Source organism: Acartia tonsa, chromosome 7 (assembly GCF_053477335.1).
Source record: "Acartia tonsa isolate MP-2025a chromosome 7, ASM5347733v1, whole genome shotgun sequence".
Classification (NCBI taxonomy): Eukaryota; Metazoa; Arthropoda; class Copepoda; order Calanoida; family Acartiidae; genus Acartia; species Acartia tonsa.
In genome coordinates this window covers 27,446,811-27,461,380 of record NC_137266.1, presented here as the reverse complement: position 1 = coordinate 27,461,380, position 14,570 = coordinate 27,446,811, and the positions used below count along the sequence as shown (strand labels likewise).

Genomic DNA, 14,570 nt, shown 5'->3' with positions numbered 1-14,570 from the left:
AATCATGATATGATCTTATATAGAAATCTAGTAATTATGATATGAACTTATTTAGAAATCTAGTAATTATGATATAATCTTATATAGAATTCTAGTAATTATGATATGAACTTATTTAGAAATCTAGTAATTATAATATGATCTTATATAGAAATCTAGTAATTATGATATGATCTTATATAGAAATCTAGTAATTCTGATATAATCTTATATAGAAATCTAGTAATTATGACATGATCTTATATAGAAATCTAGTAATTCTGATATAATCTTATATAGAAATCTAGTAATTATGATATGATCTTATATAGAAATCTAGTAATTATGATATAATCTTATATAGAAATCTAGTAATTATGAAATCTTATATAGAAATCTAGTAATTATGATATAATCTTATATAGAAATCTAGTAATTATGATATAATCTTATATATAAAGATTGTATTTTAACTATCATTTAGTGTCGGATATACCCAACATTTAAAAGTTTCCAGTTATCATGTTTAACTAACATTAGGCCATGGGAAAAACTATTAAAAGGCTCTCATAACAAAATATTTCAGAAAACTTTGTAAAAAAAGACCATAACATTTTCGTTTCATTCTATATTTCTATGCACAATAAATCATTTGTGCTGTTAATCTATCAATATAAAATAATATCAAAGTATTTTTGCTCTTAGAAGATATAGATTTATTGTAGTAATTTGCAATATTTATAGTATTGCTTAATTTCCAGGAAATGTCAGCTATTGCCACTTTTATCAATTGAAAGTAGTCGATATAAAAAAAATAAGTTTGAGTTAATTAACTCGTTCCTGTATTAAGTTTAAATTTAGTTACTTTTTGTTGAGCAATATACAGCCAACAAAAGTTGTTATGTAGACTTGCAAACAAAATATTTTTAGAAATTGTTTGAAAATGGCACCTGGGTAGAAAAACTTTAACAAACAGAAATGGAAAAATATGATAATCTTGGATTGATTGGTAAGACTTTTTTATTTTACTTGCTGTGATTATTGGGAATGACGCTGTTCTTGTTGGAGGATGGCTATGCCACCTTTTAACAGGGATCTTAAGGGATAAGACAAAAAAATTCCCTTAGTTGACAAACAACATTTTCCCTTCTGTAAATTAAGTCCATTGGTTGACAATCTTGCTTGCTTGTACTAATGAATGATTTTTTCCTAGGGGCAATTTAACCCCACCCCCCCCCAAAAAAAAAACCTTCTTAAGACCTTTAAACCAAATAGATTCAGATGTAACGATGTTCTTCGGTGTACATAGACTGACAGACAGACGGATCTTTTGGTACATTTAAGATAATAATTGTTTTTTTTTCAGGTGAGGGGTCATACGGTGTGGTGACAAAATGCAAACACAAAGAAACTGGACAGGTGAGTGGCCTTACTTCATTCATGGCAGTCGGACTGCTTTAAAGCAGCTTTGTAGCCACTGATTTAAATTAAAATTAATAAACCGCCGTGGTTCAACCTCAACCCCCCCCCCCTTCATTACATGGTTAAAGCCATCATACATAAATTCTTGTACTTATGCTGCTATGATAATGACGTGATAATAAGAGTAATGAAAATCCTGCACTATGCCTATATCCTACAAAGCCGAAAAAAATAGTTTATATTGCTGTAAACTTTGGGATAAGAAATGTATTTAGTTTTAGTTAGCTGCCATTATCATCTCCCTCTCTGGTTTATGAAAAAGGTTAACAAAACATCACGCGGACAATGGCAGATGTTTTATCTCTAAAAGAAGAGAATTTAATGAAAAGGAAGATTTCCATAATCACACTTTACTAGAAATAATAGGGTTTGAAAATTAAAATGTTCATAATACTAACGGACTTACTTTCAGAGTTTCAAATTATACCTGTAAAGGAATCTTTAAGATAGATTAAAATAAAGAGGATGATTCTAACACGTTTAAATAATGTATTCATTACCGACAAATGGGCAAATGTTAAATGTAGAAAAGTTTTGTTTTAAATATAGTGTTCCCGCATCTAATTAATCCAACCTCAAACAAACTTTCAAAAACACAAGATCTTATTCTTTAATTATTAAGGGAGAGGATAATGGCATGGTAAATTAATCTACTCCCGAATCCTTTTTTAATTATCTACAAACTAACAAACGCACAACTATTCTTAGATTTGGAGAGAAAACTAATTTATATTTTATGTAATATCCCTATATTCTTTTACCCACATTACAGTTTATTTTGTTTATTTTTCCTAGGTAATTGAATTGCTAAAGTCAACCCAACAATTTTATCTCAAATCTCAAATAGGAATATTTTTTTTGAGGGGGGGGGAGGATTGACATATCCAACAAAGCAAGAGATTGGACATAAACCTGTAAATCATACTGGTACCCAATGTTTTATAAACACGATCTTATATTAGTTGGCTTCTGAAAGCTCTATCCAAACTTTTAACTCAACAATTATAATCTACAGAATGGATGGGTAATATTTAGTTATTCGTAAATTTATTGTTCATTGTCCTTAAACATTACTTTCCTGGTCAAGGTCGTCCAAACTTTTTCATTTTTGGAGGGGGGGGGGGGTGGTGGTATTTACCCCCCCCCCCCCCTCTCCATTGGACGTCCTTGTTCCTGGAAAAAATATATCAGATATAGAATTAACAACTGACTGACTTGATTATAAAACTTTGGATTAGCTTTGCTACTAGACAAAAGTAAATTCAATTTAGCTGTCTTTACACAAAGTTACATAAGACAATTTACAGACAAATCATTAAGAGAACAAGGATAGTTCTATTCAAAATTAGCGTAACATGGACAATTCAAAAACACAAATATAAATACAATGGCGTTGTAACTATGTAATTGTCGAGTTAAATTGCTGATCGTTTGAATTTAAAAAGCTAATAAATCAGTTTTGGCCAGTATGGCCACCGATATTGAGATTCTGTACACATACAATTTATATTTTTATTTTACTTAGTGGCTAAGCAAATCACAATTTCGATTAGTAATAGTACAGACAGACGTATGAATGCGATCTAATTTAAAGGGAGCTATGCTAAGAAAAAGAAAATAAAGCATTTCCACTTTTTTTCTGACAAACAAAGTAAATTGGATTAGAAACAGAAATTAAGACTAACAAGGATGTAAAAATTCAAATACAGCCGAGCTGTTGAAAGACTCACCCCCCCCCCCCCCCACTCTAATGAATTTTAGTTTTTAAAATATTGTATGTATTTGGGATTTTGCGGCAATGTATGGGTAACGAGTTAGTCAAAAAGATGTCACAGAGTTTTTAGGTGGTATCATCACAAGAAGTTTTAGGTATATAATTATAGAGAAGTGGTTAAATAGAATTATGTTAAATTGAATCATGATCATTTGTAAAAAAAAGATTCATCAAAATATTAGGCTTATAGTTTCTCTGATAGCGGCCAACTTAATCACATTATCTCTGATAAACAAACGGACTAAATGATATAGACACAAATTAATTGATAGAGTATTTTTGCTACTTAGATATCACCGTTAGAAGTTTTCAATTGCAATTTGTATGTATGCAATATTTTTCAATGATAAAAAATAAACACTTTATTTTAGGAAATGAGCCGAAAATTCTATTTATATATAAATGCAAATTTATATGCAAAGCTTTTTTTTACATTACGCGTGGTTTTAAATAGATATATTATTACTTGGATCTCACACCATATATTTAAGGTATCAAATAAAGTGAAACACGCGGAGGGCTAAAATAACGATAACAAATTTTTTACCTATATTTGAACTAAGTTATGAAGAAATTTGAAGTTTGACCTTTTGCTCTACTGCGCCATTTCTATAAACTTTGTTCTATTTACAATGTGGATTTGAGGAAAAGTAAACAAGTCATTAATTTTGATTAAGAATTTTATAAAGTAAACAATATGTCTATACTCTATCGGAAGGTGTTTTTGTGTTCATCTCAAGATCTCGGAAACTAAGGTTAGTAGAAAAATTTTGGAGAATAGTCCCTTACGTGACAACGCACCTTAAGAGGCGATTTGTCGTATTTTTAAAATGGCTTTTTATAGGTTATTTTAGGTTAGGTTAGGTTATATTGGGGTAGGTGATTGCCCCACAGGATTAGGTAATTGGCCCCGCAGGGGCTAGAAATAGGAGAAAGCCTACTGTGAAAACTACGAAGAATCGCCCCTTAAGGTGCGATGTCACGAAAGGGACTATACCAAAATTTCGTATTTAGGGAGTGATGGGGAATTGGTCTTATTTATATTCCCCATAGTTTCACAACAACGTTTACGTTGGCTTAACAACTTTGCAGACTTTGGTTGATATATTATGTTGAGTTTCTAAACGTTTAAACCACGGCACTAATTGTAATTACAGAGGGGTAATTTTTATTAACTACCATTTGGAATGTACTTGGATATATCGGACATTTGGTTATCTGGTATTAGACTTTACCTAAATTCTTTTTTTTATTGTTGTATGGTTTCTATTGTTGAATAACGCTGACTATCAGGATAAGGGGCTTACCCCCATCAGGAATAAGGATTTTCAGGAGCACCCCTTCCCCAAGAATAAGCATGTTTCTTGCTTTCCAAAATATACTCACATCTAACTTTAGTTAATTTATATATTCATTTAAATACCAAATTAATTCATATTACTTTTTTCATATAACGCATTTATTTGCCCTTTTTCCCTGTTAATTTTAAGTACGATCTCTTATGGCAAAAATGCTTTATTCCTCGTTGTGCAAAATTGGTGGGCGTTCACTTCCGCATATAGTAATATCATATTCACAAAATAGAAGTAACAGGAATTTTGTCTGTCTGTAGCGAAGGATCTTGCTGACTGTTGCACCGATATGGATCTCCTTCAAAGTGAAGATTCTTTTTCTTATCTTACTTTTCTTTTTAAAACTAATTTGGAAGGAGAGGGTTTTCTCTCCCCCTTCCCCCCGTGGCACTCAAAGGCCCATTAAAGAAAAAATTAGAAATTTTTTTTATGATGAAAGTGAAATAAGTGGAAATCGAATTTTTTTCAGTAATAGATAGCAGTTCTGATAATTTATTCATATAAAATATTTTGCAGAAAGTATCGCATGTATAAAGAATATTTTGCAAATATTTGCATTGCCAATAAATATGTTACCAGGTGTTAATTGCTATATTTATTGTACATTGTTTTTAATGCCAAGTTAATTCTTGGGGATGCGATCCATAGGTAGTAAAGTTTTTTTAATTATTGAATTATTGGCGACATAATGATTTGAAATAAAAAATGAAACTGTTATCTTGGTTCTTTTTGATTACCTTCTATAAATTATTTTGTTGTAATTATTGAAAAAACTTTTTATTCTCTTTCTATTCTACCATTGTTTTTTTTATCTCTTCATAAAGTTTACCATTAACTCTTGTGCACCAGTCTCTTCTTTTATTTTGTTTCTTTCCATGTTGCACTTTATTTTTGTAAATGAAAAAATTCAATTCTAATATTGATAAATAAGACAAATATTTTACTTTGAAATTTATTGAATTAACTGATTTTCTGTCTGTCTGTTCAGTAAGTATCCTAAGACTAAATTTGAGGGGCAAAAGGAAGTTTTTTTGTCAACATAGAATAATAAGCTGTTATAACTAAGACACTATCAACATAATATTTTACTATATTTTTCTAAAAGCCAAAAATCTTAGAGGCAAAATAGTATTTCTTTGGGTGTCATATCTCTGCCCAAGCAATAAATAAAAACCCACAAGTTGTTAAAACTTGTCCCCGCACTTTTTATATTTTTGTCTCGAAAATAAAATTACAGAAAAGAGTTAATGTGATTGATAGACCAATATGACAAAATACAGAGGACCTAGTAATAGAATATTCGTTTTTTTTTCAATTAGATCTTGAGAGGGACTAGACCGAATTTTCAGGAATGCTGTGTAGTGACGAATGAAAGGACGGTTTAAAACTTTTTTTTAAGATGAGGGTTGGTAAGGTAATTTGGGTTTCATATGACTACATCCCATTTTTTTTCTATAAAAACAAAACTTATCTTTTTCTAATAATCAAACTACCATGACGATTTTTTCACCACGAGAACTGTGGTAAAGATTTATTTATTGTCTATTGAATTTTCACTGTTCCTTAGAGATTTTATAATTTCTTATAAAGCCAGTTCAAAAGATTGATTTATCATCTATTCCTAAGTATCTATTGTCTAAGTATAATCATTCATAAATTACTTGACTTTCCTGATACTTTTTTACCATAATTAACAGTACAGTTAGGTTATTGTTAAAAGGAAACTTTTTTAAAAATTAAACCATGTAACCTATTCTTATTTTATACTTTTGTTTTGATTTTAAAGATACTACTTATTTATGGGATAAAAAAATTAAAAAATTTATTTCAAGTTTTGATCAACATAATCAAACTTAATAGCTTTAGCTTTTCTTTAAGAAGGGTATCTTTGTCGTTATCATGTCAATTATGATAGTCTTACATTAAAACAATTCCGACGGGGGAGGGGGGGGGGGCGGGGCGTGTGGTGGGGGGGGTATATCACAAACACACTAAAAGCAAAGTTGCTCCAAAAAAAAAATCAGAAACATTTAATTATCTATATAATGAAGTTTTTTCAAGACAATAACTGCCATAATTAAAAATTTAATTTAAAATCTTTCTTATTTTATACTTTATTAGCGGTTACGCCCCTAGAGTCCTTTAGAGGCTCTGGAGGGGTGGTGGGAAAAGTCAACTCCCCACATTTTCAATTAAATTTTTTTTAGAGAAAAAAATTTGAACAAATTTTTGGGGGTGGATGATATTTATCTAGTGGCGATTTTCCTGCCCCCAAATAGTAATAAACCTTCACAGGGCCTAACAGAAGTTACTTTGTAAAGGAGAACCATCGATTATAGCAATTAGCGATATCCTTCGGTACAGAAGACAGACATACATACTGTTACTTTTATTAAAGGATTATTGACTTTCATTATGAATGTTTATATCTTTCTATTACTGCTTCTTGGTACCAATATAATACACTCATATAATTATGGAAAGAAGTTGTATCAACTTTTTTTTTTTATAGCTAGCCGGTCCTTTTAGTAAGTAGTAGATGTAAAATTTTTCATAGAATTCAGATATGCAATCGGTTTTTTTGTAGACCTCTTATTTTTTAAGTAATTTAAGTTTTTAAAAAAAAATAATTAAGTCGGTTTTAAGGTACTAAAACGCAACAAAATAAAAGAAGAAAATGGCCAGTAAGAACAAAAATAGTAAGATCTTTAATTTGACACCTTACTTTTAAAATTCTGTTGAGTAATTATTGAAAAAATCTATTTTTTCAACCTCGGTTTAATAAAAACTTTAGACCTAAATATTTTCTCAAACAGACATAAAAAACATGGGTTCATATATACCTTTAGAATCAGAAAAATATTACGAATCCATTGTAAGCAAAATTGAAAAAAAGTAAAAAAATAAAAAGATATAAAAATGGCCAATTGTATTTTTTGTTCTGGCAACACTATCATCTTCCCTTTTTTACCCCCTCTTTACCCCCTCTATACCCCCTTCCCATTTTTATACCCAATTCAAAAGTTAAGACGTTGCCTGTACAATATAATATGATATTTTCATATAATTCCTTTTATTGTAGTTTATATACTATATTGTAAACTTTTTTTTTCAATTTTGCTTACAATGGATTCGTAATATTTTTCTGATTCTAAAGGTATATATGAACCCATATTTTTTTACTTGTGAAATGATAAAATTGAGTTCAAAGTTTTTATTCTCATGGGTTTAAAAAAATCGATTTTTTCAATAATTACCTGACAGAATTGAAAAAGTAAGGTGTCAAATTAAAGATCTTACTATTTTTGTTCATAATGGCTATTTTCTTTCTTTTTTTTGTTGCATTTTAGTACCTTAAAATCGACTTAATTTTTTTTTTAAAAAACTTAAATTACTTAAAAAATAAGAGGTCTACAAAAAAACCGATTGCATATCTGAATTCTATGAAAAATTTTACATCTACTACTTACTAAAAGGACCGGCTAGCTATAAAAAAAAAGGTTGATACAACTTCTTTTCAAATTTTCAAAGTAATCTGCTGTAACTTTTTTCCAATAATTAATTATCTTCAAAAGAATCTAAAACCTTTTGACCTAAAAAATAACTTTTCTTTTTTTGTATAGTTTTCGAAGGAGGAAAAACTTTTTTAATTTGAGTTTTAAAAAAACAACTAATTGAAGCCATAGTAAACAAAATATAATCGTATTTTACTCAAAAATCAAAATTCATGGTTTTTAACTTTTTCTCAACAATTTTGAGGAAAAAAACAACTAATTTCTCAAAAAGTAAATTTTGAAAATCTTCAACAATTTTTAATCAACTACTTCGATATACATAACATTTAATGGTAAATTTGATATTAGGGTTTTAGTGATTTAATTAAACCTTTTACCTTATAATGTGAAAAAATAAAGTATTACCTAATGTCAAAACGTAATTGACACTTATACAGTAGACTATAAAAGTTTTAAAGATTTTTAATCAATATAATAGATTTGAAATCTGCATAAAATTTCAAGGATTTTTTATAAAATTCGTTTTTTATATAATTCTTTATTTAAAGGCGCAAATACGATTTAAGTTAATAAATTTTGACCAATGGGATAGCTGGATTGGAAACTACCTACGCTCTAATTGGTTGAATGATGTACGTCACTTAAGCTTCTCCAATCATAGCGCAGATAGTTTTCAATCCACCAATCACAGATCTCAAAATTATTTAACTTAATTTGTATTTGCGCCTTTAAATAAAGAATTATATAAAAAACTAATTTTATAAAAATCCTTAAAATTTTATGCAGATTTCAAATCTATTATATTGATTAAAAATCTTTAAAACTTTTATAGTCTATTATACAGATTACAATATGTCTGTTTATAAATTTAAATCGTTTACTGAATCGTTTTAAGAATCGAAGTTACTCTATAATTCATTTTCATCTGGTAGTTAGTCTATAACGCTATGGGGGAAATTAGGCTTTCTCGGCTGCTATCGAAGATCGACAGCTGAAATTTTTAATAATGATATATGCGCATCTAGTCTTTGCATTGTTTTGTCTGTGGGTCAAAGACGTAAACGTTATTTTTCGTGACATTTTGAGTGTTTGCATATCCTCTCTCTTTCTGTTCCTTATTTTGACAACTGAACATTTGCTGTAAATTTACTTAGTCCATATGTCCATTCGCTACTTATGGATGTTAGCATCATTGTTAAATATTAATCCCTACAACCGTGAACACAACCAAGTATTACCAGAGTCACGAGAATGGGAACAAATTAATTCAACTGTTAACCAGGGATTTGAAGGGATAAGGCAATCGGTGATAAATCTATGTACACCCCAACTGTTGATATACAAATTCCCAGTTTCTATAGATATAATTATAGGTCAAAAGTTTAAACATTGCTTGTTTGAACCAACAAATCAAGATTAGATAAAGTATTCAAAGTTTTTAAGCCAGCGAATAAGAGGAAGACTTAATAAAACTTTGGGTAAAGTGGGATTTACAGTCAAAAGTCCCCTCCCTTCCTGACTGTTAGCTCAAGTAATTTACTTTATAAATTGATTCAATTTATATTTACAATTATACAAATTATACATATATTGCTTTAATGGATTTAATTTTCATGGATAAAGCTATTAAAGGGAATTTGTAATTGAAATAAACAAATATTAGAAAAGGATCAACAAAACTTTAGGTAGATAATGATATAAGGGGCAAGTTTTTGGTAACTTAAGTATGTAAATCTAATTTTTTTAGCAAAAACTTCAAAAACTGAAGGCCACTTAGGACAATGCATCTCAGATTTTATTTTTATTTTTTTTATTATTACTTTTCTAACAAGATTTTAAATATCCTTATTAAATAAAATGTTTTTTTTTCTTTGAAGTGTTCATTGAATTTTAAAATGCTTTGCCCTAATATTATAAGTAAAAACATAAAAATTTACAAAAGTAAGAACAGAAGACAAAATGTAAGTATGTCCCATAACTTTTTTGATACCTTCAAATCAAACAATTTTTAAAGGAGATGGGACATTGAACTGGAAATACTCTGGTATCCAAAGTTTTCATATTGATAAATTTGTGTACTTTAATGGATTTTATAATTGTATATAAATTCATCGTGCTTTGCCCTATCCCTTCAAATCTCGGAAATTTTGAAAATTTCTTTTTCAGATTGTAGCCATAAAGAAGTTTCTGGAGCCGGAAGACGACCCCTCCGTGAGGAAAATTGCCCTGCGAGAAATCCGCATGCTGAAAAGACTTCGTCATGATAATCTTATCAATCTTATTGAGGTAAGATGAGGGGCGTGCACAGCAATTAACTAGGGGATGTCAAACCATTGGAGGGTGAAAAATGGGGATTGTAGGACTTCTAAATTTCAAATATAAGAGTATTGTTAAGCAGTCACTATTTATTTAGGAACTGCTAATAAAACTTTAGATTGGCCCTTTCCTGCATATTGCCTTTGAGCACGAAACTACCACACTTTATTATTAGGTCGAATTATATGCTCAACAGACAATATTTGGAAAACACCCAACTCTAATCAAAGAAAATCAGAATCTTCTGTTCTAAAAATATACAAATAAAATATAATAGATCATTTTTTAACCACATTTGCAGAAAATTATATATGTAGTTTTGATATTTGTCAAATAAGATATTAAATTGCATTGATTGAAATTTCAGTATATTTATGTTTGTATAATGCCTTGAACTTTAGTCACGTTTTGAAGATATAAAATTTGCATTTTATGGACATATTTCCTTAGCAATATCTATAACAGAAAGTTTCAAATTTTACAATATGCACAACATTTGCAAATGAGTGAACTTTTCTTTAATTTTGCTATCATATCAAAATAAGTATTTGGTCTTTACGATATGTCTAAATGGTATTTGTAGATTTCTAGCTTAGAGGCGAAAGTGGGTGTAGTGGATTTTGAAGTTTATTTTTTAATTTTAGTAATTTTTTAATCCCTCTTATCTTTATGTGAATGTTATATTTCTAGGTTTTCCGCCGACGAAAAAAGTTGTACCTGGTTTTTGAATTTATGGATCACACTATACTTGGTAAGACAATTTTCTTTTTTTTTGTTTTTACGGCTAATTAATTTAATTTAACAGTAACATGCTGTTTGTCATAATGTCTTTCTGTGTGTTTGTAGCAAAGGATCTCACCAACTGCTGAGCCGATATGGTTATAATTATCTATAATAGAAAGTAGCTTGATGTCTGTCCGTCCGTCCATCCGTCTGTCTGTCCGTCCGTCTGAAGCTTAAGATCTCAGTAACCACTGAACCGATTGGATTCTACTCTTCAGGGTATATACCTATCGGTCCTGTGGTGGTTTTAAGCTATTTTCTTGGGGGGTTGGACACCCCCAACCCCCCAAAAAATGAAAATTTACCCCTCCCCCCCAAAAAAAAATAAATAATTTTCTTGAGAACACATTAGACTATGAGCAGCACCAGTAGTAATTTTCTTGAGAACACATTAGACTATTTTTTTACGAATTTTGCGAATTCGTTATTTAAACGAGAAAATGTTTTCCTGCTGGGTGTGTGCGAAAATTTGCGATCCATTCTGCTGGGTAAGTAATAGAAGATGTAATTATACCTCTTGGGGCAAAGCCTCTAGAGGCTAGGGGCGAAGCCGCTAGTATTGAATTAAAGTAGAGAAGATTTTTTTTCTACTTTAATGTAGGGTACTTCAAGTTTTCAACCCTCCCAATAGAAATCGCACTAAAACAATTACAAAAGAAATATTTTTAAAGGGCGCTTGAGACCATTAATTAAGGGCGCACACTGTACATCATATTTAAAGTACCCCTAGAGGCTTCCATCAATGTTTTATATGACATTGTTGTAATTTACCACAATCTACATATGTTACAAAGTTGTTCTATTACTTCAAAAATTTTAAATATAATTGAATTTAAAGTTCTAACTTTTTTAATTTTTTGGTTTAATTTTTGACAAATTACTTTGAGTGTAGCAACTTTTATATTAAATTTTGAAATATCGTAAAATATTATAAAACGTAAAATGTTTATTCAGTAATCATTACTGATAAATTCAAATATTAGATTAGCTGTGGGTGATTCCTTTTCGTAATTCTAATCTTTTATGTGACTTTTTGAACGTGTATATATTGTTAAATAATATTTTCCATTGAAAAAAAAAACATAAAAGAACATTTTATGTTCGGATTATATGATTATCTTTTCGAATATTTTTCTATGTAATTTATTTTATTATTCTATAGACGTACTAGGGAATGGGGTTGAAGGTGTACTACTAATTTAATGATTTTTTTTGCTTTACAAACACATGTAAAAAAAATGATAAATTAATTACACCTCAAATACAATACTTTGTGGGACTTCATTAACCTCCATTCGCCCGCCCCCTTGTAAAAATTAAGTGTTCGCATTTCCAACTTTATACAATGATCCTAGTACAGTGTTTTTATGGCTTCTGGGTATGTAAAGAATTTAACTATTGAAGGATATAGGTACCTTTGATAATTATTCTAGTTAAATGTTTTGATAAAGTCAAGGTGATATAAATCAATATTTAATAATAAAATAAATGTATTTCTGTCTGTGTGTAACCACTGAACCGATATGATTTTAGCTTGTATTTTTATTTTGACAAGGGTCCGAGCCTTAAATATTATACCTTAAATGATATTTATAATATTTTGTTTAGATGAACTTGAGTTGAACCCTGGAGGATTAAATGAAGAGACAGCTAGAAGACACATCTATCAAGTTATACAAGCACTGCAATTCATTCATCAAAACAATGTAAGTTTTACATCATGCGTTGCAATGGATATATTATTACTTGGATGTTTTACCAGATTTTCATGTTCGCGAATAAAGTGAAACACCCAGCAGGCTAAGATAACAATTTCCCCCTTTATCCATCCCATCCTCTCCTAATGGATGAACGAACTGGCCCATATATGAACTCTATGTTAGCAAGCTAATTTGACGATTTTTTCCCTTTCTTAATATCCACGTATATTCTACATCCTTTTTGATGCATTCCAACAGAGATACAGATAAGGATTTTCATAAAATCATTGAAAATATAAATATGGGATGGGTTGGGTTAAAACCCCCTTCACTCACTTTATAAATGAAATTGTGTAGGTTTGTCGGATCTACTGCAGTTCACGGCAAAATATTGCTGGTAAGCAATATTTCCAAAAATCTATGAAATTCAAAGGCTGCTAGCTGCCAAACGGCTGAACGTACAGATCATGCCCGCACACTGTTTTACGCGGCATAAGAAGGCCTACAAATAATATGGAATAGCCAAGATCTAATTATGCACAGGGAAAGCTTCACTGAAGAAAAACGCGTTAAATAGGTCTTTTTCGCGCATTTCTCTGCACTGCGAGATAATTATGCATTATTGATTTATGGCTATTCCAGATAATTTGTAGGCCTTCTTATGCCGCGTAAAACAGTGTGCGGGCATGATCTGTACGTTCAGCCGTTTGGCAGCTAGTAGCCTTTAAAATTCATAGATTTTTGGAAATATTGCTTACCAGCAATATTTTACCGTGAACTGCAGTAGATCCGGTTTGTCTACCCCTTTCAATCCATCAATCAATACATCCCATGACAGAACCCTGTGCACGCTCAGGGGCGTCCAAGCTTTTTATTTTGGGGGGGGTAAAATTTTTTTAAGGGGGGGGTAATTCGGTATTGGGGGGGGTAAAATGGCGCGCGAAGCGCGCCGCAAATTTTTTTTACCCCCCCCAAAATTTTTACCCCGGGGGTAAAATTTGCTTGGGGGGGGTAATTACCCCCCCTGAAATCTGTTGGCAGGGGTAAAATTTGTTTACCCCCCTAAAATTTACCCCCGGGGTAAAATTTTTTGGGGGGGTAATTTAAATTTGATCAAAAATTTAGTATTAAAAATGCGCGCGAAGCGCGCAAAAATTTTTTTTGTTAGAGATTTTCTATTTTGGGGGGGGTATTATAAATGGTTGGGGGTAAATTTTAAATGGGGGGGGTAAACGCCCCATTCCCCCCCCCCCCCATTGGACGCCTATGTGCACGCTATTGGCTTAAACAAAAATACCTTATAAATAAATATGACGCTTATTTAAAAAAAAGTTGATATAAAAAAAATAATAATTGTCATGAGGTATGGCCACCAAGTGAAAATAATATTTGGAGGCAGATAAAAAAAAGTCGTCTTTAACACGAATTTTTTTACCCCAAAAATCATGAAAAAATCAGCTATAATTAACAATACATTTTTTATAAATTCAGTTAATGATTACAGCTGATTTATTATAAGTTGTTGAGATTTTTTAGAAATTGATTACCTATCAGATGTTGAAAACAATAATATAAATAATTTATTAACAAAGTTCTACAGTACACTTATATACACAGAACTTCAAAATAATAATATAATTGTAGTTTTAATACATAAATGATAACATAA

At 30.3% G+C, this 14,570-nt stretch overlaps 1 protein-coding gene across 1 annotated transcript in view; it reads left to right on the top strand.

Moving 5' to 3' along the window:
• Nucleotides 1-907: 907 nt before the first annotated feature.
• Nucleotides 908-14,570, top strand: part of LOC145325179 (cyclin-dependent kinase-like 4) — a 47,799-nt gene continuing 34,136 nt past the window's right edge. Inside the window, exons 1-5 of the mRNA XM_080168047.1 lie at nucleotides 908-988; nucleotides 1,346-1,398; nucleotides 10,269-10,388; nucleotides 11,109-11,169; nucleotides 12,810-12,907. Coding sequence (XP_080024173.1) covers nucleotides 958-988; nucleotides 1,346-1,398; nucleotides 10,269-10,388; nucleotides 11,109-11,169; nucleotides 12,810-12,907 — 363 coding nt within the window. The 5' untranslated portion in view covers nucleotides 908-957. The remainder of the gene's footprint in view (nucleotides 989-1,345; nucleotides 1,399-10,268; nucleotides 10,389-11,108; nucleotides 11,170-12,809; nucleotides 12,908-14,570) is intronic.